General features: G+C 36.2%; 1 protein-coding gene and 1 pseudogene across 1 annotated transcript in view; both read right to left on the reverse strand.

Annotated features, from left to right (window-relative positions):
• Positions 1 to 10,904: 10,904 nt before the first annotated feature.
• Positions 10,905 to 25,827, reverse strand: part of LOC129401686 (10 kDa heat shock protein, mitochondrial-like) — a 176,379-nt gene continuing 161,456 nt past the window's right edge. The window contains exon 3 of the mRNA XM_055124465.1: positions 10,905 to 11,291. Coding sequence (XP_054980440.1) covers positions 10,905 to 11,291 — 387 coding nt within the window. The remainder of the gene's footprint in view (positions 11,292 to 25,827) is intronic.
• LOC129402641 (U1 spliceosomal RNA) lies at positions 23,797 to 23,979 on the reverse strand (annotated as a pseudogene).

A 25,827-nucleotide genomic window follows, 5' to 3' on the forward strand; every position in this document is an offset into this window, starting at 1 on the left:
TTGGTCTTTCACTGTTTTTCTGCTAGTTTCAAATTTGGTTTGAGCCTCTAGGGAAATGAGTTTGAATGTCTCATCTCATTCTTAGAAGCAACAAATCTCAGGGAAAAAAAAATCAGTTCAGCTCTCAGAAGGAATTTGCACTGAATATGAAGCTGTGAAAGGCCGGCATTGTGTTGCAGAGTTGACCCACATCTTCCATCCTGATCGGGGGCTGTGAGTCTATCTAGCTCCAAGAACTAATTGGCTCCTCAGAGCCCCTGCCTTTCCCTGTGAATTTCAGGGGAAAATTTCTCTTCAGCTTTACTGGAATAAACCTTTGAGGGTCCCAGGTAACTTACTTTACTTGATGGAATTATGATGTTTAGTAAAACAAAAATGGTGGAAGGAAGATAAGAATGCTGAATACTAGGCAGATACGGTCAACTTTGTTTCTGTCATCATCCAGGACCTCCGTGAGTGCTGAATATTAAAGGACTTGATGAGAAATTACCAAGTCTTCTTACTAAATGTGTAGGTATGTTTTGTTTCTTATTATTACTTGATTTTAATTTTTACAAATTATTCCAAAAAATAAAGTAAAAATTACTGATTTTCCTGAATCCGTTCTCAATAAAAAGAATATGTGATTTTTCTCAGTGAATTCAAAGCCCAACAAACACTGTCCTGATCACCCTAGTCAGCTCTCTCTTATTTTTGCCATGTGATAAGCTGCTATTCACTGTCACTGTCACTGTCATCCCATTGTGCATCAATTTGCTTGGGCGGGCACCAGTAACATGCCCATTGTGAGACTTGTTGTTACTATTTTTGGCATATCGAATATGCCATGGGGAGCTTGCCAGGCTCTGCCATGTGGGTGGTATACTCTCAGTAGCTTGCCGGGCTCTCCGAGAGAGACGGAAGAATTGAACCTGGATAAGCCAGCGTGCAAGGCAAACGCCATACCCGCTGTGCTATCACTCTTTTTTGGGGGGGTGCTGTGATCAGGGATTACCCCAAATTTTGTGTTCAGGGGTCACTCAGGAAATCAAATACGATGCCTGGTGCCAAGGATGAACCTGAGATCAGTTACATGTAAGGCAAATGCCTAAAGCCCACATTATCTCTCCTGTCTCATATTTACTTTGTTTCATTGAGGTCAAATATATATGTTTAATTTTATATATTTATTGCATTATGATAAATAATATATGCACATGCATGCAATATCAATATGCACACCTGTCATATGTACACATCTATATGCATAGAAATAATCACAAACTGTTGTTATGTGAATTAATAACAGTTAAACCCAATACTATATTGCGACAATACTGAAGAAGTGCTAATGTAAAGGAAGGAATAAGATTGAAAAAGTACATGTGACTCTGTTTGGGAGCTATCAACTCAGGTAGAGGTTTGCAGAATCAGGTTTAAGCCAGCAGTACTATTCAGTCAGGGGCTCAGTAATAGTCAAGGATGGTTTTGCCATTATTTTTATTGCAATTATAGAAACATAACAAAACCACTCCATGTTAATATTTCTTTCTTCAATTATGTAATGGAATTATGTTTTAATATTGGCTCATAAAGCCTGTACTGTTGTCAATTATTTTAAACAACAAAAGACATGTAGAAATGTTTTTGCTAAAAAACCAAAATATTTCATGGAAATTTATGAAATATTAGCAGAGCTTTTAAAATGCATAAAGTATGTGAAGCATCCCATTAAGTTTGTCATATTTGAACCTTTCACCAAGTACAAATTCTTTTGTTTCCTATAAACTATTCCTCCATCCTAATTAGGAAATGATTCTGAGTCTAATGATATGATTTTCCTTCTCTCAGAAAAGAGAATATTAGTTTAATATGAAGAAAATCTGTTTTATATTCTTTTCTGGCATGATGCTATAAACAAGTATTTCAGTACAACCTAGAAAGTAAGAACTTGGCTAAACTGTTGTGTTTAGGTATGCTTAAAATTACAGAGTTATTAAATTCCACTGGATGCCTGCAGATCAGCATAAGCAGCATATTTTTGGCCTATGGCATATTGAACAGCAAGTCCTAACTATGAATCACCCTGAGAGCCATTTGCTTGCTCTTGTTAATAAGAATTGGCAAGGAAGCATGGAATATGTCAGGGGACCCATAGGTCCATGAAAGCGTCTACCTCCCCATTATCCCTAGTGCCCTCCCAGTCAAGATACCTTTCAAGTCATCAAGCTGATTTTTTGGTGTAATAATCAAAGTTAATATGGATGAGTGGCTTATCCAGAATAATTTTAGCTACTCCCTTACAAAATAAAACATTTATAATAAGATATTCAAAACTTTATAAATAACATTTAGAATAGTTGAAATTTTATTTACTACTACCTTTATTAATGACTTATTATTTGCCTATTTAGAGCTGTTGCAAACTGAAATGAAATGGGCCAAAGGAAATCCTACCTTGCTGGAAGTTAATGAAGGTACAAAAAAAATAATAGCCTAAAGAAGTATTGATGAAGCTACAATGTTGTGAGTGATAGCAAGGAGGGTTTATGCACCTTGATAAGACTCTACTATTAGTGAAAATTTATCTGAATTATGAAATGTTTTCAAATAAACAATAGATAATTTTAACAGTTAACTTCTCTATTGTTTTTGACACTTATTCCTGAATAACAGAGTTGTTCCTTATAGTTCTGGATGCCAAGGTCAAGGAGCGAAAAAATTCACTTAGTAGTGAGGGTCATCTTTCTGGTTTCCAGAGCCCTGCCAGCATTCTGTGTGTCTCTATAAGCTTTCTGTAGAGAGAGCAAGAGTGAGAGTGAGAGACAGAGGGAGATGGAGAGAAAAAAGGAGAGAAGGAGAAAGATGAGGGAAGAGAGAGGTGAGTAGGAAAAGAAGGAGAAAAGAAAAAGTGAGAGAACAAGTGAACATTCTTCTTGTGTTATTGCCTCTCCAAATTCTACATTGATCCCATCATGAAAAGTCTGTGCTTGCTACCTTATCTAAATATAGTTTTCTATTAAGGTACAATCTCTAAATATCATCACACTCAGGTTAAGGATTTTAACTAATGAATCTTGTGGGACACAACTCAATGCACACAGATAATGTGATGTTTGTTCCACAAAGGTACCTATTCTAGCATAAGTGCCTCAGACAGGCCCATCCTTTCCACCTTTCACTAATGTAATTTCCCCACATACTCAGGAACTGGTATCTGGATAACTGTATAAACCAAGAGTATTAGAGAAGATTTTAATTAAGTCACTGAGACCAATTCTTTAACTGAAGAGTTTCGGACCAATCCTATGCCTAACACAGGGAGGAAACTGCTATAAACTGCATTCATAATTCATTTAATAAATGGGAGGATTCTAATCAGATTGTTATGGTCAGCTGGCATGAACATTAAAAGGTCTTTAAAATTGCACATGCCAGTTTGGTAACTATGCAATGACAATTTTGTGATGATAGGCGATAGTTTCTTACGCGAAATTTATTATCACTTTATTTGCAAATATCAAGCTCATAATTGTCAACATAGTATAATTAATCACATCACTTGAATTTTTATCTTATCACAGAAAAAGATAAAGCAAACATTGCTACTGATTTCTAAATCCCTAGGGACATCTCACACAAAACATATCTTAGCCAACATTTCTACTCAGATGCAGTTTTTTAACAAGTTCTTTTTTGTAGACCACCTTAACTTACATGAAATTTCTTAGCCTTATAATTTTGCAAGGCATTAAGACGAAGAAGCGACAGAGCTATTTAAGTTTGAGCAATGGTTTTTATCTATATACAATGACTCTCTAAACTTATAACTATCCTGTTTGGACTACTCATGGAGAGAATCTGCTGAGAGGAAGCCTTTTGATAGCTCATCTCCAATTACTGCAGCATTAAAACCGACACGGAATTCATGTCTACACAACATCCATTCACTCCACACTGCTCCTAGAAAATGAATGAGCACAGTGGGGGTTCTATTACTTCAACATGTCATCTTAATGTAGGGCTAGCATTATTTCCTCTGGGTCTCTGCAGTAACTGACCAAGATTGTCTCATGTCATATTTACAGTTTGGAACACTACTTACTCATTTAACCCTTCTTCCGTCTGTTTCTCTTTTTTACAAGTGTCAGACCTGCATATCAACTTGAGTGCTCAGTGCATCTCATCTGTCTTTCTCTCCCTTTTACCTTTCCCAGTCTTTCCCATCAGTGAGCCCAGCGCACATGTAATGATATTTAGGGACCTTCTTTATGTGGACTATGAACTGATGCACACCCTCGTTGACTGGGTCTTCTTTAAGACCTTGGTCTATCTGACACTTTTTGTTTGTTTCTTAGGGAACAAAAAAACCGAACAACCCTGAGTCATGTATTAATTTATTTGGACTGCTGTAACAAAATACAATTGATGCTGTGGTTTAAAACACATTTTTTTCCCATTATGGAGGTTGAATTTCAATACTCCTACAAAATTGGTTTCTATTGAGGCTTCTGTCTTCAATTTCTACATGATATCACTTATATCACTTGTAGTCCCGTTGATCTTTGATTTGCTAGAGCGGGTGCCAGTAACATCTCCATTTGTCCCTGTCGAGAGCTAGTGTAGCCCAATAATACCTGCTCGCTCCAGGGACAGAAAGAGCCTCAAATCATTCATTCAGAGATTTGACGAAGAAATCTGACCATCTAGTTGGAGGGTAACCAGAGGTCTTCTGACGTCCTGTGGAATCCAGTCTGTAACAGCTCTAGTCCAACGGTCGTCTCTGAATTGCATTACATGACTGGCCCATCTGATTTTTGATGCCTTGGCAAACGAGACAGCACCTCTGATTTTTGACTGTCGATGGAGGTCAGAACTCCGGATTCCTTCTCACTTGAGTGAGACATGACATTCCCAGCACAGCTCTTTCGATTCCTCTACATGGTACACTCTTATAATATCCCCTGGTGACACTTTGTCTGGATGTACCTGTAATGTTTCTATCTCTTCTATATTTGGGGGTGTGGAGTTTGGAATACTCAGTTTTGTTAAGGGCTTATTCCTGTCTCTGTGTTCAGGGATCATTCCTGGAAGTTCTCAGTGGATCATATGAAGTGCCAGGGATTGAACCAGTGACAGTTACATGCAAGGCAAGTGCCTTAACCTGTGTATCTCTCTGATTGCTCGCTCCTTTTTTTTTTTTTTATAGGAACACCAGTGTTGTCAGATTAGGGCCTTTCCCTCAGGACATGTTAATTATATCGTAGAAGTCCTGTCAATGAATATAGTAAAATTGGCAATGAAACCTTCAACACAGGAAGTTTGAACAGGCACAATTCAGTATATACCATATATTATATAACAGGTATTCTCCTTTTAAATGGTTTGAAAAGAAGCAGATGACCTTGGATAGGGCATTTCACCTGCTGTGGTTTTCATGAAACATCTGATAGAATTGAATATCAAATTCATCTCACTGAAAAGGCATTCCTCCCAGAATAAAATTTCCCCAAAATTTCAGTAGCATGGTTATATACTTTTCTCCTTTTAAGCAGAACTAAAAATGAATGATGTGAGTTAATACTCAAATGACCATGGTCTTGCAAATTTGGAGGCCCATTTTTATTCTGTCACAATGAAGCAGTGTAAATTCCATGGTGAGCAGAGCTTTTATGTTTTTTAAATTCTCTCTAGTATATTACCTAGAAAAATTGTTATTGTTATATAGTAAATTATTAAAAGCTAGGTTTGTGTGTGCATTAAACAAAAAAGGCTGCCTCTAATCTCATAATACACTACCCATTAAAGTACTCAAAGATATTAAAAACAACGGTGTATGTCAGATTTTCCTGACCATTAATATTATATGTAATCCTGTAGAGAACATGGGCAACAAACCATGTGTTCAGTATGAAGCAGGTAATCTGTAAGTGGTTACTGAAGGAATAAAAACTGGTGAGTAAAATTTAGAGAGAGTTTTTAATTCTTTAGATAAAAAAACAAAAAAAGACTCAGATATTAGATACAGGAGTACCTGTCACAATGTTTAATGCATACACACTGATTGCTCTTCAATTTCATTGCAATTAGGGGATGTCTTTTCTATTATCGGTTTAATTCCATGCCTTCCTGCAGATTTGATAATTCCATGAATATTACTAAAATTAATCAGCAATAAGTAATAGTTCTTTTGTGGTCCAAATGTTCTATTTAACCATCTTGATGATTATTTCTATATATAATTTTGAGACTATAAAAATATCAATAAAGGACCCATTAGTTAATGTAAGATTCAACAATTATATTCTTTTTGTTTCTTTCAATGTATATTCTGTGTTAAAGAATAAGAGAATTTAATTGCTAGCAACAGTATCTTGAAATGACAATAAAAGTAAAATGTTCTTTTCCTTATCTCTGAATATTTTCTTATTATCATCTGAATGGCTTCTATTAAAGACTAAAAGAAAATTTAGGCAATAGAGAATATAATATATTGCCGCCATAGTTGACTATGCTATTAAGAATGGGTGCTATTTTCTTTCATGTGGTCTATCAATCAAATATACACAAAAATGATTTAGGTAAACATAGACTTAAAAAGCACCCTTTTCTTAAGATGGCATCTGAAGAAAGTTGATGACTTGACTACAGTGCAATTCTCTTAGGAGGCTGTTATGAATAACTTCCAAATATTCTTCTTTCACTGAAATTCCTACTTTCTTGAGTAGGAATTGAGGAGGAATGTCAAAAGAAAGAGAGTAAATAAAGCTATTTCTAACATGATTTGATATTGTAACTATCCATGCCTTATATTCAAACACTCAGGATAACTGACTTACTGCACAAGCCAATTAGATCATCCCAATCACATGTGGAAAGAGCTCAGGCTAATTTAATAGGTTCAGTGATGCTCCATTTACTTCTGTGTTTCTGATCCCCATATAATATTATGAACTGATCAGTAAATACGCTTTCCAGGGAAGAGAGCTTCTGCTCTTAGAAATAGCTCAGCAGAATATGTTAGAGATAACACTATTATAATGGTTACAAATAAAAAAATTAAGAAACATACTTTTGAAGTATCACTGTATTACTGTATCACTGTCATCCTTATGCTCATCGATTTGCTCAAGTAGACACCAGTAACGTCTCCATTGTGAGACTTGTTGTTACTGTTTTTGGCATATCGAATACTCCACGGGAAGCTTGCCAGGCTTTACTGTGTGGGTGAGATCCTCTCAGTAGGGCTCTCCGAGGGGGATGGAGGTATAAGTGAAAAAATTTACACAAATAATGTATAAAAACATATAAATTTAGATATTATCCATTAATTAATAATAACCTATTTCATAAATATATTCAATATCTTGCTCAAGTTTTCTCCTACTTTATTTAGTTGCTAGTTGCTATACTACTACTGATATTTTGTGATAAAAATACTTTACTTGAGATATGTCTTCTTAACAAATAGAAATGCATAATACACATGTTAAATATAATAAAAGATCTCCCCACAATTTTTTAGTCTTTTATAACCATGATACAATTGACATCTGATAGCCTAGCTCTCCCTCTTGGAAAATCTGGCAAGCTACTGAGAGTTTATTGCCCTCACAGAGAGCCTGGCAAGCTCCCCATGGCATATTCATATCCAAAATACAGTAACAGATACATACATACCTCCCAGAAAGCCCTGTAAGCTACCGAGAGTATTCTGCTCACACAGACAGAGCCTGGCAAACTCTCTGTGGTGTATTCAATATGCCAAAAACAGTAATGATAGGTCTCATTCTCCTGACCCTGAAAGAGCCTCCAATTGTTGGGAAATATGAGTAAGGAGAGCCTGCTAAAATCTCAGGGCTGAGAGGAATAGAGACGTTACTGGTGCCCACTCGAGTAAATCGACAAACAATGGGATGGCAGTGATACAGTGATGGTAACCATGACTTTGTATCCCTGATAACTTCCTATTTTCTTCTCCCTTCCAGACCCACAGTCCCTAGTAAATACCTTTCCTAAAATATTTTGACTATTTTAGATATCATATATAGCAATATATAGAAATAATAAAATATAATGTATTATATTTTCATAAATAAAATATGGAATATGTATATACATTTGCAATCATTTATGCTACAAAGAGCAGAATTTTCTTTTAATGTTCAATACTATCTCATTGTGTGTGTGTTTGTGTGTATGTGTGCCACAGGCCACAGTTCAACTCTTAATTTAGTAATCCGCATTAGATTTCTTCCATGTTTGTCAACTATGAAAATGCCACATTGAATGAAGGTGACTTGAGAGTGGCTTTAAGGACAAAGGTGGGGGGCCATGGTCACTTCAGTGGTAATAGTGTGCAGTAACTTTGTATGTTGATACCATAGCCTTTATCACTATTGTAATTACATTGCATAATTTATAATTTTATAATCGACACAGTGTAGGCCCCAAATACTTCCTTGGTGGTGCCTGGCTGCCTGAGCATCACTGCATCCTCGGATTCTTGCATTGAACTTGTGACCAGGTTGGGTAAGAATGTGGGGATGACCCCTGAGGCCCCAAGCACCACTTTGGGAGCTTGCCTCAAAATAAGGTACTCCTATAAATTGAAAGGAAAAAAATCTGATTTTAAAATAGATAAAGAAATTGGAAAGACATGTCTCCCAAGAAGACATACAAATGAGTAAGTTTACTATGATTTTCTAGAAAGTATGTTTGCACAGTAAATTCAAAAGCTCCATTCTTTTTGTAGATTGCTTTGAATTTTTGTGGCCGTGATAATTTTTTTCGACAGGTTTTTTTTTTGCTTTTGCTTTTTGGGTCACACCCAGCGATGCTCAGGTGTTACTCCTTGGCTTTGCACTCAGGAATTACTCCTGGCGGTGCTTGGGGGACCATATGGGATGCCGGGGATCGAACCTGGGTCGGCCACGTGCAAGGCGAACGCCCTACCCGTTGTGCTATCAAGCCGGCACCCTGACAGGTTTTAAATAAAATGGAAAAATGGTTGTGAAAGAACGTCAGTGGTTGTGTTTAGATTCTACACCTTCAGTTCAGTGTAGATGGTCTGCCCAGATGCTCTGGCGATCTAGGCTGACATGGAAGGTTCTCTGTGGTAAGGCTTAGGTTTGGGCCTCTTAGCAGAAAACACTATAAACTGAAAGAAAAATGCGAGGATTGAGAGTCTAGTCTCCAAGACCATGTTCTTTCATTTTCACAGTCATTAAAAAGAATAAGAGGTATACAGAATTATTGGTTATGCTATGAATAAACTAGGAAATTCAATTTTCAATTCCATAATTATGCCTTTTTCCACTTGCTCTATATTTAAGGGGATAAAATTACCACCAAAATTTTCAACCGTTTCAACTGTGGCCACCTTTAGTATAGTGAATAGATTAAAATAATTACTTCTATCTGTTATCACTATCACTATCATCCTATTGATCCTCGATTTGCTCAAGCGGGCCTAGTAAAGTCTTCATTTGTCCTAACTCTGAGATTTTAGCAGCCTCTCTTTACTTGTCCTTCCCAACGGTGCTGCATTAGAGACTCTTTCAGGGTCAGCAGAATGAGACCCATCATTGTTAACTATATTTCACATATGAACACTCCACAGGGAGCTTGCCAGGTTCTGCCATGAGAGCAGGAAATTCTTGCCAGGTTCTCTGAGAGGGAGAACTAGGCTATAAGATGTTCAAGGTTCCAGGAGCTTGGTTTTATAGTCCCTGGATCATGGCCATTGATGGGATTACATGGAGCTAGGGATAGTTTCTGGGTGTGACTGTCTAGCTGCTGGAAAATGGGGGATCTGGGTGGAAGAGGCCGGGTCCAATCTGAGCAGGCTTGGAGATCTCAGTTCCTGGTGCCACACACCTGGATTCCTCTGCCGGTTCTTTCATGTGTGAGGCTCATCTGAAAGTGTGGAGAGGGGCCTTGACCATGACTGTGGCTGGGTTCCTGAGGTCTTTGGCTGCCAGGGCTCTGCTCAGGGCAGAGGGAAACTCAACCTGCCCCCTCTGAGGGGCCCTGGTGAAGCCAGCCAGGCTCGGAAGCAAGAGACTGCATTGCTCTCCTCCGGGAGCTTGGTTTTATAATCTCTGGATGTTGGCAGTTGATAAGATTACACAGCGCAGGGGGCAGTTTCTGGGTGCAGTTTCACACCCAGAAAATAATTACTTAGCAGTACTTGTTAAGAAAATAAGCATGACAGAAAATAGAATAACATACATAATATTTTGGTAGGTCAAAAATTCTCATTTTAGCTTCTTAAGTCTTTTTGGTCAGAATAATTCTTAAAGATTTGTTGAAAAGCAAGAGTATGGCTAGGTAGCATTTAATGGTCCTTTAAATACAAGATGTCATTGTCAACACTGAATAGTGAGAAACTGTATTCATATAGTAGAGTACATAATGAGTATTTGCTTAAATTAATTTATTCAGGAATGCAATAATACTCTGAAACAAAATAGAAAATTATTAATTAAACCAAAAATCTCTCATGATTAAAGATTTAGAATAAGAAGAGGATTTAGAATAAAAAGCAAAGTTGCAAAGCTAAAAATACTGATTATCACCTTCTTAATTTTTAAAGATATAAATCAGGGATGTGGCTTATTGTGGTAGTTTTGCATGTGCAAGGCTGTCTTTATCTGACCCTTTCTCTGTCTGACCTTTCCTCCCCAACTGCCACCTATGTGTTCCTGATGACATCTAAGCATTCTTTTTTTTTTCATTTATATATATTTTTATTTAGAAGCATTTATATCAGTACAGTGAAACTAAAAGTTGAGACTGTTGTCATTAGTTTGGGTATCACTAGTTTATTATAAAAGAGACATGGAAATTATTTACATGATGAAAGATTTCAGAACTTCAGTGGAATGGGCAGCTTCATGGGATGCCATTTCAATAGTGCTATTTCAATCTACATACTTTCCAAGAATGTCACCGACTCTAAACAAGAAATAATCCTTGTAATCTAGAGCCACTTTGGTGCCTCTGTATTCTGGTAGAAGTACTTTATCTCCAACTTTTACACTAACTGGTTGAATTTCTGCACCCTTCCCTTTTGAGCCCGACCCAACAGCAACCACCGTGGCTTGCAACACCTTTCCTTGAGATTTCTCAGGAAGCACAATGCCTCCTTTGGTTACAGTTTCAGCTGCACTCCTCTCAACTAATACCTGGTCAAAGAACGGAAGAAATTTTCTAAATGCTTGTCCTGCCAACACGCTGACTGCCGCACTCCCGAGCTCTGCACTCACGCCCCGTAGTCCGGCCCAGTGGCCACGTGAATGTGGGAAAAGCTAAGCATTCTTTATGTAGTACTGGATCCTGATGGGAACCCTGAAACAAATTACAGAAAAAAAAAAGACAGGCCTCAATAAACAAAAGCAAGCATCAGAAATAATAAGGAATACATTTGTGTTGGGCTGGAGCGATAGCACAGCGGTTGGGCGTTCGCCTTTCAAGCGGCAGACCCCAGTTCGATTCCTCCGCCCCTCTCGGAGAACCCTGCAAGCTACCGAGAGTATTGTGCCCACACGGCAGAGCCTGGCAAGCTACCCGTGCGTGCGCATTGGATATGCCAAAAACAGTAACAATAAGTATCTCAATGAGAGATGTTACTGGTGCCCACTCGAACAAATTGATGAGCAACGAAGTGACAGTGACATTTGTGTTTTCAGAGCAGACAACCTTAACATATACCTTATAAAATGTTTGTTCTCTCACTGTACTCAAAGTTCCTCTGTAACAAAGGCATACGAAGATGTCTCCTTACAAATGCTCACTAATAAGAAAGCTCAATGAAATTATGCAAAGTTGAAGGAAATTTTTATTGTGTAACAATAATATTTTGAATTGGTACTTCATCTTCAAATCTCTTCTAAGTGATTTATTCCTTGTTAAGGAGACAAAAGCTGATTCAGGTATAGATGCAGGTAAAGGGCTTGCTCTCTCATACATCTGTCTGATAAAATGATCATCAATTCACTGTCATTGTCGCTGTCATCCTGTTGCTCATCGATTTGCTCGAGCAGGACCAGTAACGCCTCCATTGTGAGACTTGTTGTTATTGTTTTTGGCACATATCCAATATGCCACGGGTAGCTTGCCAGGCTCTGCCGTGCGGGCGAGATAGTCTCGGTAGCTTGCTGGGCTCTCCAAGAGGGACGGAAGAATCGAACCCAGGTTAGCCACGTGTAAGGAGAACATCAATTCAAGAAGATAAATATTTAAAAAGTTTGGTAATAAAAAATTTGAGATCATGAGAAAAGCTAATTTAAGTAGCAATGTTAACTATAGGATGAATAGCAAAAGAAATTTCCCTGAATCCTATTTTAGTGGTCTTTCCATATGATATTGATACAACTATCTCTCACACATTACAAAATATAAAACATGATTTGTCATTTCCTAAAAAAGGATGGAAGTGACCTCAGAAGTTATTTAGTATTAAAGATTTCATGTGATACTCATGTCTCTTTAATCATATAAATATTTTATTCATTCTCTTACAAGTCAAATAACAATCACTGACTGTAACTATTTGCAAGGAAATGGCACTGGATCTAAGCCCAGCAGAATAAAGATGAATAACTCTTTCAATAAGTCCTGGATAATTATGAAAGATGAACATTATATACATATAAATACATAAACACACATACATAGTTACCATTACCATGTAATAACATCTATGCCAATGGAAAAAGGAAAAAAAAAAGCCAACAAAGAGAGAAAGAAGAGAAGGGAGGAATAAAGGAACTGAAAGAGAAGAGAGAGGGAACAGGAAAGAAGAAAATGAAAAAAGAGAAGAGGAAATGTTTGACTACAAATGGAAGATCATTTGAGATAAAAGTATGGAAAGGCATAAAAGGAGGGATGATTTAGGATATTAAAGTTTTTATACATTATACTATTTTTAAACATTTATCTACAAAGAAGTTATTGGAGGATTTTAAGAAAGGAGCAGCCAAATAGTAATTGAAAATAAAAAACACTGTAACATCGTGAAGAATGACTGCTATAAAGAAATGAAATGGAAATGTGGAAAATTCAATTACAATACTTTTCACTAACTCAGAAAAGGAAAGATGAGAGCCTATGCTAGAGCATTCAAGTCTGAAGAAAAAACAAAAGCACATTGTGGAATGCAGTAAAAACAATACTTAAAGTGAAAGTTTCGGCATCAAATACATATATCAAAAAAGAAAGGCTACAGAGACCATGAGTAATAAAAGCATAGTAAATTATTACTATAAACAACTCTATACCCACAAAGTTGGTAATTGAAATCTGCCAATTCCTTGAAAGACACAATTCAACACTCTCCTATAAAGAACTAATCAAAATAACACTGAATCTAATAAATAAATTAAACCAATAATTACTAACCTTCCCAAACAGGAAGCACTAGACCCAGATTGGTTAATTGGTGAATCCTACCAAGCATTTGAGGAAATAGTTATAGAATCTCTATAATCTTTTTCACATGATACAAACAGAGAAAGTGCTTTCTAATTTATTTTATAAGGAATATGAAATATTCCAAATGGAATGCTAAAACAAGCTCTGTAATAGTAAATAAGATGAAGAGATAACACAAACATATAGATCAATATACCACTCAGGAACATAGATTCAAAAAGTCTAAAAATTATTGAAGCACTGCCACTGAAACACTGTCATCTCATTGTTCATCAATTTGTTTGAGCGGGCACCAGTAACGTCTCCATTGCGAAACTTGTTGTTACTATTTTTGGTATATTGAATGTGCCATGGGTAGCTTGCCAGTCTCTGCCGTGTGGGTGGGATACTCTTGGTAGCTTGCCGGGCTCTCCGAGAGGGATGGAGGAATCAAACCCAGGTCTGTCACGTGCAAGGCAAACGCCCTGCCCACTGTGCTATTGCTCTAGTCTGTAATTAGAAAATTAAATTTAAAAATGTGTGCAAAAATCTACACATCACATGAATGGAATTTACCCAGGTGTACAAGGTAGTTAAATATTAGATAATCAATTAGTAGAGTCCATCTTATCAGCACATTAAAAATGAAAAAATGCAAAAGCACAGGTTTAAGAGTTCTAAGAAAAGATAAAAATCATGCAGTTTTCTACAACATGGGTGTAACTGGATGCTATCATGTTAAACTAAATAAGTCATAGAAGGAAGATAAATTCCAGATGATCTCACTCATCTGTATTATATAGAGAGACAAAACAATGACAGACAGCATTGAACACTGAAAAATTCTTGGCTTAGATGGTAAAACTCAGATCACCAAGGGGGGCAGGATGTAGAGCCGGAAGAAGTGGACTAGAAGTGATCTAGGGGCATTGGTGGGGGGTATGGGGTCCTTTTATGGTGTGAGGTGCAGTGACTGACTGTGCATTGATACCAAAAATGTTGGCATTATTGCAACTATGTTACCTACCTATAAAAAATGAACAAAATATTCCATGTTAAAGTTTTTCAAATAAAATATTGTGTTAAAATCATGAAAAAATTTGACTAGAGATTAGAGAAGGGACTATGACAATGACAGTTGTAAATGATCATTCTTGACAAGAACTGAGTGCTGAAAGTAGGTAACGTGATATACATGAGAACATGATAACCTTTCACTACATGTATTGCAAACCATAATGTCCAGAAGGAAAGACACAAACACAAACACACACACAGAGAAAGAACAAGAAAGAGAGAGAGGTAGAGAGAGAGAGAGAGAGAGAGAGAGAGAGAGAGAGAGGTGCCTGCCATAGAGACAGACTGTGGGTTGGGGAAGGGGGATGGCAGAAGAGAAACTGGGGACATTGGTGGTGGGAAATGTACACTAGTGAAGGGATGGGTGTTGGAAGATTATATCACTGAAGCAAATCATGAACAACTTTGTAGCTATGTTTCTCACGGTAATTCAATTAAGAAAAAATAGATTTTTCTTCTAAAGTTAAAAGTAATATTGACAGTAAAATGTGCAGAATGCGAAATAAGTTAAGATGCTGAGACATTTTAGGTTAGACTTTTACAAAAGTTCCACTCAAAAGCAAAAATACAAAATAGAAAATATATTGGAAGGGTATGGAAAAATTGATACATTAATACTGAATCCAGTTTAAACTCCGAGGTTTGGATCCTATTCTAAATTACACCTACGTTTTGAAGTCAGATTTCAGTTTTTAGAAAATGAAGTGAAACTAAATAAAATTCCATCACAACTCTTGTCTTCTCTGTTCTCCTCTTTATAGAAAGACTAGGAGTTATAAATTTCAGTGAAAATATTATTTATAAATCTCATATTTATTAAGCAATAATTTAATATTTTGTGATTAGATTTATCTAAAATCTGTCTCTTCTATAGATTAAAAAGTTAACTTTATAAAAATATTACCTAAACTTTCTTTTAGTGTCTGTTTTAACTATAGTAAGTATAGAATTTAATAGGATTAAGCACAGTCATCAAGTTTGCATCCAATTACTTTATTTCAAAAATTTTCATCATCCCCAATATGAATGCTTTGTAACTCAGTATCAATATATTTACATACCTAAAAAATTGTACACATGCTTTCTTTTAAGTAGTAGACAAACTCTAATGTGATACTTAGTGATTGTCACCTTCTGTTATCCATGCATTATTGGGATTCCTTTTAGCCCTGAGGTGGGTTCAACCTCTCATGCACTTATAATGAATATGGCAAAAATGGTAAAATATCACTTTCAGATTAAGTGCAAAAGGAAAAAAGGATTTGGATCATTTTGGGGGTAGTCATTCACTCTGAGAAAAACCAGTTGCCTTGAAGTAAGCAGTGCTATACAAAAGTCCGTGTATATTAGTGCCAGACAAGACCCCAAGGAACTGGAACCTGTCAGTATCCAGAGGAGGGTGTGGGGATGCAGATCTTTCTGCTCATAGAATGTCTTGAGGAGACTCGACTCACAGACAACAGCTTGAGTGCCGCCTTTTGGAAACCATGAGCCAGAGGCGGCATCTAAGAAAAGCTTCACCTGCCTTCTGCATTCACAGAAATGGTGAAACACAAATGTTTGCTATTTTGAACCACTAAGTTTTAGAGTGCATTTTAAATGTAACATGGAATAACACATAACACATATGCTGCTATAATTTTCATATTATAAAAATACACAGCAAGGGGCTGGAGTGATAGCACAGTGGGTAGGGCATTTGCCTTGCACGTACTTGACCCAGGTTCGATTCCTAGCATCCCATATGGTTCCTGAGCACTGCTGGGAGTAATTCCTGAGTGCATGATTCAGGAGTAACCCCTGTGCATCTCTGGGTGTGACTCAAAAAGGAAAAATAAAAGTACACATTAAGTTGGATAAGATGAAAGAATAAATGAATAATATTTTAAAATATTTTAATTTTATAGCTATTATTCTAAGTTAAACACTGTTAAGTAATGTAATCGAATCTGGTAACATTTTTAAAGTTTCAAATTACCCTTAAGTAATATCTGGTCTCAAATTCAATTTATTAACCTCTTAACAGCAATCTAAAAAGTCTACCTAAATATTGGATGAGTCTATCTATACAATCTAATAAAATGCTGACCTGAAATCAAGAGGAATCGAACTTTCACAGCCCAGGAGAGAAGGAAAACACCCATTCAAAATGGAAAACCAAAAGACCCACCAACCATGGGAGAAACCTCACTGTATTCAGGGAGAGACATTTTTAAGGTGAAGACACTTACCTCTCAGGTGTTTGACTTTCTCAGTGGTTATTGGGTTGATCATTCAGCATTCTAACTCCACAATTTATACTACTATCATTATAATTGGAGGAAAGAAACCAGAAGGTGTAAACAGGGCAACAAATTGCTAGCAGGTGCCATCTTAGTGACCTTGTTGTCAAGCAAATTTATTGGTGGAAAAGATATTGATTTTAAGTCTCCATAGAAACAGACTCTGAGGGAACATTCCAGGGAAGAGCTCAACCTATCACTAACAAAGACTGAGGTATCTGGAGTTAGAGAAACACTTATAAAATGTGCTTTCATCTGGTAGTAAAACATACCCTAACATACCCTGGTACTCCAGAAAAATATCCTGGAGTCAGTTCCCTCCCAGATTGAATGCATAATTTCACACCCCCCTCCTTCTCTCTCTCTCTCTCTCTCTCTCTCTCTCTCTCTCTCTCTCTCTCTCTCTCTCTTTTCTTATTTTCTGAATAAACCTGTGGACAACCTAAGCTATAGTCAGTTGGCCACAGGACCCCATGGCTACTTTCCTGCCATCGCTGTGGTAGTTTCTCTGTCATCACTTGTGGCCTAGGCCCCTGTTTCAACTGAGCACAAGTTTTCCACTTACCAGGTCTGTGGGATTAAAACAGTGTGTTGACTGTTGAGCACAGGCGATATTGAAGTTCAATCACCACCCAAATTCCTTGTACTTGGATCACAACTGCTCCGGGTTCTTGTGACTACACACTTCTGCTTGTCTTCACCTCTTGAACTATGGTACTCCCCAATACTCCTGCCAATACTTGCTAAGTTGTATACTTAAACCCCAGGTTGTCAGATAAGTCTGCTCAAATACAGACCTTAGGTCACTGTACAAGTCCATAGGGATAACCACAAAAAAGTGGGAGATAGAGGAAATCACCTACATCAACAGATCAAGACAGAATTCTGGAAAGAACTCCTAATGCAACAGAGCTATGCAAGGTACCTGATGGAGCTGTCAAGAGAAATATTTTAATAATCTACACTGAAAGGAGGTTCCATGGAAGACGTTCTGCATAGAATACAAACCCCAAAGTGACCGAAAAAATTCTGAGAAAACAGATGAAGTCATCACTATGACTCCAAACTATATCTTTGACTCCAAATTATATCTTTGACTCCAAACTATAAAACAAAGCTATAGAATAAATCAAAACACTTTATTAAAATCAAAATAGGTTTATAGATCATTAGACTAGAATTGAATGTCAAGAATTGAATCCTTATACACATAGATATCTAATTTATGACAAAGGAGCCAAAGGAATTAGGTGGGCTAAGAAAATTCATTACAGTCAGTAGTGTTGGGAGAAGGGGGAGAGTGCATGGGGCCTGAGTGCATGCTTGCAAGTGGGAGTCAGATGCTTATTGTACAGCACCACTCAGTTCTCTGAGCATTACCCAAAGAATCTCCCAAGCCAGCAGTCTGGGAGTAGACCCCCAAGCACCACTGGGTATGGCCACCAACAGAAATGAATGAATGACTGGTGTTGGAAAAACTGGAGGGCCGCATGCAAGAGTATTTAATCACTCATATCATACATGCACACAAAGGTTAACTCAAAATTGTTTAAAAGTTTGGATATTAGACTCAAAACCATAAAATACCTAGAATAAACATTGTCAAAACACTTTAAGATATTGGTTTCATTGGTGTCGCTGGGGATAACATCCATGGGAAATAAAAACAAAAGCATCAATAAGACAAAATAAAAGGGAATAGGAAACAAAAATACATGATATTGATATCAAAGTGAAAGGATTTTCTGTACAAGTAAAAATAAAATATCATTAAAAAGACATTCTACTGAATGGGAGAAAATTTTCTCACAACATATACCTGAAAAATGAATAACATTTAGTTAAATAAGAAATAAAACTGAGGAATATCTATTTTTATTTGTTTAAATTGTAAATTTTTTATTTTCTTGGTGTGTATAGATAAAATATTGTAAGCCCCTACCCGTGGCATCTGACAGTAAATATGAAATAACACAATTATTCTACATATTTATTTCAAAGCATTGTTATTTCTTCTGAAAAACACTTATTTTCATCACTGTAAGAATATTTTTACTTTGAGAGGTGCACATAAATGTCTGCTTTTAAATTATATGTCCATTTGATATTTAACATGTACATACCATCAAGAACAAAAAAACAGAAATATAACTTGTCAAGGAATAAAAATGAAAAATTATAACAACTTTAAATTAATAATAATTTATGTTCCCCAACATAAGTATATATGTATAGCACTGTAGCACTGTCATTCCATTGCTCATCGATTTCCTCGAGAGGGCACCAAGAACGTCTCCATTTTGAGACTTGTTACTGTTTTTGGCATATTGAATACTCCACGGGTAGCTTGCCAGGCTCTGCCATGCGGGTAGAATAGTCTTGGTAGCTTGCCAGGCTCTCCGAGAGCACATAGGAATCAAACCCTGGTCAGCCACAGCCGCGTGCAAGGCAAGCACCCTACCCACTGAGCTATATATACACACACACACACACACACATATATATATATATATATAATACATATATATAGTAGAACTGAAGCTATACTTACTATTACTTATACTAAGAAAACTTACTATTTGTTTAAATAAAACTGAAGAATAATTATTTGCTTAAAGACATGTAAATGCATATCTGAGGATATAATAAAATATTTCAATTACTTTTAAAGTATTTAAAATCTTTTGGTTTTATTATTTTAAGGACTTTATCTTTTATGCATTTATTTTTCAATGACATCTCTGTAAAAAATACTTTAATTTCACACATGAACTTTTCCTCTTTATACTTTTTTACATACAATTTTTCATATTAAATTATGCCTCTTTATGTTTTTATAGAAATGTCTAAACACTCTTAATTTTTTTGTCAAAACTTTTTCTGCCAGTGGCTATATTTGTATGCATTTCTTCTTTAAATATTGCATAATTAATAAAAATGTTAGTATTCAGACCATCTTCTAAGGACCTCTTTAGTGACTAAAAGTAGTTACTTTTTGCAATATACCATTGGCACAGATTCTAGAAAATAACATATTACACGCCAGAAACATCTGTTCTTTTATTGAACTCTGCAGCACACCTTTGCAGACTGCACACTTTTAATATTTGTTTTTATACCCATTCTGAAATGTACTATAGACATACATCAGCTAGCAGTACTCATTAACTAAAGAATGTATTTATTTAATTGCTGTATTTTCTACTTATTATGGCAAAATATGCTATGACAGAAATAGTAATTCCCCAGTGATATGTATCTTCCTTTCTCTTTTCATTATATATTTTAGAACTTTAAGAGGCTTCCAAGTAATTATTAATTTTATTAAAATTCTTTAAGATGTTGAATCAAGGCTCTCATCACTAAAATATCACTGAAATAACAATCGCTGATCCCATATTGTATATGCAAAGTTTTAAATGTCCCAGAATGGATTACTTTTATATGCTAATATCAAAATGTACAATAAGTGAAAGTCATATTTATTAGTATAAATTTATATTTAAAACTAATTTTGAAACATTTATAGTTTGAGGAAAATTTTCATCCAATTGTATACATGTATATATGTGTTTATTATATTTACCCTAAATATTTAATTTGTTTCTATTATCATGTCATCACATTATTATGTATACTGATATGTGATACTCTCTTACATAAATACTCTTATAAAATAATTTCTTAGAATGTCAACAAAGGTAATACCAGAGAAAAGTGCCAACTCTGCCATTTTCTTGTGCTTCTTGTTTTTTTTTCCCTGATTTTAGCATTATTTGCATTTTTTCTCTGAGCTGGAAATTACGGGTTGCCACTCAGCAGTCATTTTATTCCCTTCTGGGATTTCCCTTCCATTGCAGGATCTGGAAGAGCTTTCAAACGCCCTGCAGGCTGGGTTGTTGACAGTTTTGGTCCTGCCAACAAAATGCTCTTCGGCAGAAGTTGCAAATGTGCTCTGAGTCATTCTGCTTTCTCCAGGTGGGAGAGGGTTGAGAGCTGAGAGGGGTGGCCATGGTTGTCCCATGTCTTTTTCTTACCATCATCTTCACAGAAGTGTGGGCAATGACATCTGTGACATTGTTATGGTTTTATTTGCTGATCTTGGAAAGGCAGAGGCAGTGGCCAATTTCCTGCATCAAGAGCTGAGAACTTGTGCAGCTTCTCTAATATTATGGTTTTGCTTCACATAGTTTTCTTAGGATATTGGTGAGACGAAAAAATTTCAGCCGACACAACAGTGCTGAGGGCGAGCTCTCATCATTATGTCAGTTTTTCCCAATCTATCAACAACATTAGATTAGATTTTACTGTATTGGTGATCAACTTGATTTTGCTCTCCTAACCTTCCTTAAAATGAATGATTTTATTTTGCTGAATAAATCTGGGATTCTTTACAGTTATTTGTCTATAAAATAAAATATTCTATTTCATTTTTTGGGGGGTCACACCCGGCGATGCACAGGGATTACTCCTGCCTCTGCACTCAGGAATTACCCCTGGTGGTGCTTGGGGGACCATATGGGATGCTGGGAATTGAACTTGGGTTGGCCGCGTGTAAGGCAAATATCCTACCAGCTGTGCTGGTATTGCTCCAGCCACTCTATTTCATTTTTGCTAGATAAATGAGAGCTATATAAAGTGCAAGAACACAAAGTGTTCTTAAAGATACACGCTAGGATTCACTTTCACATATTTCACATAAAAGAGCAATTTACTTGCCTATTTTTTAGATAAAAATAAAAGTTTTTTTTTCTTTTTTTCTCTATGTCCAGAAGTTTATCTTATATTTTATAAAATGATTGCATCTTATTTTTTAAAAGCACTGGTTAACATAGTTTGGAGAACAATTAAAGTTTTCTACACTTTTTGGTTGCTATAATTGGTTCTTTTGGTAAGTGTCGGGAAGCTTCTTTTGGTGGGGAAGCAGAAGGGAGAAGGCTCCGTCAGGGCTGGGGAACACTCCAGGCATATTGCTTTGGTTATGTAGGCATGAGAGTTCAATGCTCAACCCATCTGTCAAATTGAGTTTTTTGCAGATACTTAGTGCAAACCAGGAATGATCTCTATTAAGCGTTTTCCTCCTTGCTAAGTTTAAATAATAACCACCAAGATACCTTAAAGTCAATGAAATGTTCCTGTTTTTCATTGTTCAAGGCAATGTGCTAAGTAAAATGAGTTCTAGACACTGAATATGTTACTTTCCAAATCTTGTGTCGAGACTCTAAATCCTAATGTTTTGGTATTCGGAAATGAAGCTACTAATAGATAACCAACTTTATATATGATAATAATAGGATTAATGCCTCCAAGAAGAAACATTGGGTGGCTCTTGTCACACATGGACAAAAAGATCTTGTGAGTGTTTAACAAGATGGTGGCCATGAAAAAGCCTGAAACAGTATGACCAGCAAACACTCACTTGCTTGAACCCCGGTCTTTTCTGCTTGACAGCGTTTAAGAAAATAAATCTGTTTAAGCTGCTTGTCTATGGCATTTTCTATGACAACTCAAGTCAATTAAAACAACAAAGAATCCACGGAATATAAAACTTAGTCCCTGGCTTTAATTATTTTGTAGTAACTAAAATTGGATAATACATGGTAGAATAACTTGCAATCCAAAGCAGAATAGTCCACAAATAGCACAAAAATTTAGAAAAATGACATCATTTTGACCAAGGTCAAAGCAAAAAGGCATTGCAAAATAAAATTCTATTTTTAATATATTGTGCTATCATCTAACAGATAACAAGAAATCCAAAAGCTTAAATTTATTTCACCAGAAAAACTCATATTCCTCTCTTATGTCTTTTACATTCTCATATCTCTTCTGACCCTTTTGTGTTCACCAACACATTTCAGCGTACTTCTGAGATGTGACTGATACTGTGATGGAAAAAAGATATACTAAGAACAACTCTGCTTACTTTTTTATTTTAATGATGAATCTGGAAAGCTTCCCGGATGAAACATTTATTACACTAAATGTATTCTGCTGAGGAGGAAATTGACCAGAGAAGCATCGGGCAACTACATGTATTTACAGAACGTTGACCTCTTCTCCCCATTTCTGTGAAACATCTGTGAGTGATCTTGCCAACATTTTTGGCCTATGACTGGTTATTTGAAATCGGACATTTGAATTTCAGATATGTGCATTTGTAGTTATGTAGCCAATGAGCCATCCTCACAAGACATTTTGAAATAAAAATTCTAGTTGCCTTGTTTAATGGAGATTGACAGAATGTTGGATTTTTTTGTGCGTATTTTATTGTATTTTGTTAGATATTTAAACAATATTACTTTATGCAAAGGCCCTCAGTTTTGCAGTAATCACGAAAACATCACACTCCTTACTGGCCAGTCTTGCAGAAGAAGGTGTGCTCATTAGATTTTTCGGCTTTAGAGAATTTGAGCATTTTTCCTGCAGCTTTTGGGCCATTTTTAAAATCAAAGAATGCCCATTTTATTATCCCTTGAACGGTCTGTCATCTGGGAAAAACAGGAGAGAAGATAATATTGAAAAAACAAGTTATTTAAAGGATGTTTCTGGAATAATAAATAAGGGTACAGTGTTTTACACTTAAAAGTTTTATGTGGTGTTTTTAAAAAAAACTGGAGTATTTTAATTGAATTAAAAGAGACATACTGTGCTTGAGGCAATCAAAGACTGTTTTGAGACAAGTCTGTTTCTCTTTCCTTTTATTGGGGAGGTGGGGTTGCTCACCCACAGAACTGTCCTCAGGGGTTACTCCTGGCTCTGCGCTTAAGAATCACCCCTGGTAGTGCTGAGAGGACCATTATCAGATGCCGAAGATCGCACCCTGTCATGTGTCAGGCAGAGCTGCTACCTGCTCTACTATCGCTTCAGTGCCCCCCCCCCCGCCTTATCTGCTTCTGAACTTTCTTTTGAGGTTTAAATGGAACTACTTATATGACATACTGATTAGTTGCACTACCAAATTAAACTTTAGATGACCAAAAGTCATCTAAACATGTGTGTATGCATATATAGATAAACATATATGTTTACTTAAAAAAAATAAGGCACAGCATGAACGCAGTCACTCCATTACCACAAATTATTCAGTCGAGTTTCCCACATTTGGGAAAATCATAGGAGTAAACAAATCCAAAGTGGATGTGCTTATGAATAAGCAATGGGTAAGCCTACCCCTAAGAAAATCACCTTCATGATCTTGGTGTCTCCCCTGCCAGCTAAGTATTAGGAAATTGCTAACATTTATATTGTTAAGACATATGAAGCATTCTGGTGACGCAGTTGCTCTTAAGATAAAATATTTTTCATCACCTTGGTGTAGACATACCTTAAACTAAGTTCTGGATGTTAGACTTTCAAATTGTGATCTTATGGTTACTTAACTTTTTTTAAACCTTGATATCTTTATCTCAAAAAAGGGAAAAGGTCAAGTTTTCCTTGTTTAATTTTTAAGAATATGAATAAATTTATATAGACAAAGTAATCATTAAGGTGTCTGACAAATAAAAGGTGACATATTTTTGCTTAGTATTTTTCTCATTGATATTCCTTATGGATTTCTTGTGGGTTTTATGGAATACTGGAAATGATTTCCACTTGTGCTGTTTCTGTTACAGAAATATTAGCAGATGAATTATCAGAGAGCAAATGTGCTTTTCATTTCCTTTAAATATCCTATACATTTTTATTTGAGAAGTTCACTGAAAATATCTAAATTTTATAATTTAAAAAGTTACAAAAAATATTTACCTTGAAGTTCTGACTCATTTTTCAAAAGGGACTATGCTTCTTGCCTTTCTGGATTCAGAATACAACTAAATCACACATCACAAAGGGAAGGAAGATATTGACTCTGACAAACAACTTTCCCAGACTAAACGTGTGTATAGTAATTGCATAAAGTACATCATAATTGGGTGACTTAAGATGTAAGGTCTAACTGTCTAACTTTCCTGTGCTATGTATTTGTGTGTGCCTACTATAGCATATAAAACTATCAAAGATTATTGGACCAGAGATTGTATGGGATTTAGGTACTTGCCTTGCATATAACCTGATGACTTCAATTTCATCCTTTCACCACATATAGTCTCCCTGAGCCCCTCAGGAGTGATCCATGAACACAGAGCCAGGAGGAAGCCCTGAGCACAGCTGTATATGTATGAGCCTCCAAACTCCCCAAAAGGGGTCAGGGGGGCGAGATTTACCTATGTATCTACAATAAGTTGAGTATAACTACGACATGAATTTCTTTCCTGTTAAAATATTTTTTTCAATTCCAGTTTCACTAAAGATGCTTCAGTCCTTTTGGTCAGATATATCCATTTTACCATGAGCCTCCTTTACTGCAGGGATGATGTAGATCAACAGTTGAGAACTGCATTAAATTACTCCAACACAAGACCCAGTCTCCCTGAAGTATCTGAAGCAAAGCATAACATTAGTTCTATGCTGCTCCTTAGTTGAAATGTAATGATCTAGACTTACACTATGTTAAAATCTTTTGTCATTGAATAAATTCCACAGTGGGCAAGGTATACTATATGTCACAGGACATTAAAATGATCATTCAACCAAAAGAAAATAATAAACTAGCTAGGCTATAAATCCCAGGAACCCTCAGTGCCTATTAAAATCTGCCAAAATTCACTGTCTAATGATGTGATTCCAATCAACCCAATTTATCAACCTTATGGGCTGATTAAAACTATATTACTCTATTAGACCCTCACTTCTGAGAATTAACATTTTGTGAAGTAAAACACTCGATTGAGAGCGTGGAATTTGGTTGCTGCCAATTGCCAAAAAACAGATTTCTTAAAACCTTCACTTTATTCCAGAATAGAAGTATAAGGTTTTTTTAGAAAATATTTGTATGTGTAAAATTCTGTTATGTTTCTCCTATGCTTTAAAAAATATGCACTTTTCTTGAAAGCAGTAACTTCTACTTATGCTATTTTCAGAAAGGGTACTATTTAGTCCAGAAACATCACTTCAACCCTATCTCATCATGCCTGTAGTCTTCGAGTTCCCTCAGGTATATAATCAGGAGGTGTCTACTTACATATTGCGG

This window comes from Sorex araneus, chromosome 2, assembly GCF_027595985.1.
Source record: "Sorex araneus isolate mSorAra2 chromosome 2, mSorAra2.pri, whole genome shotgun sequence".
In the NCBI taxonomy this organism is placed as follows: Eukaryota; Metazoa; Chordata; class Mammalia; order Eulipotyphla; family Soricidae; genus Sorex; species Sorex araneus.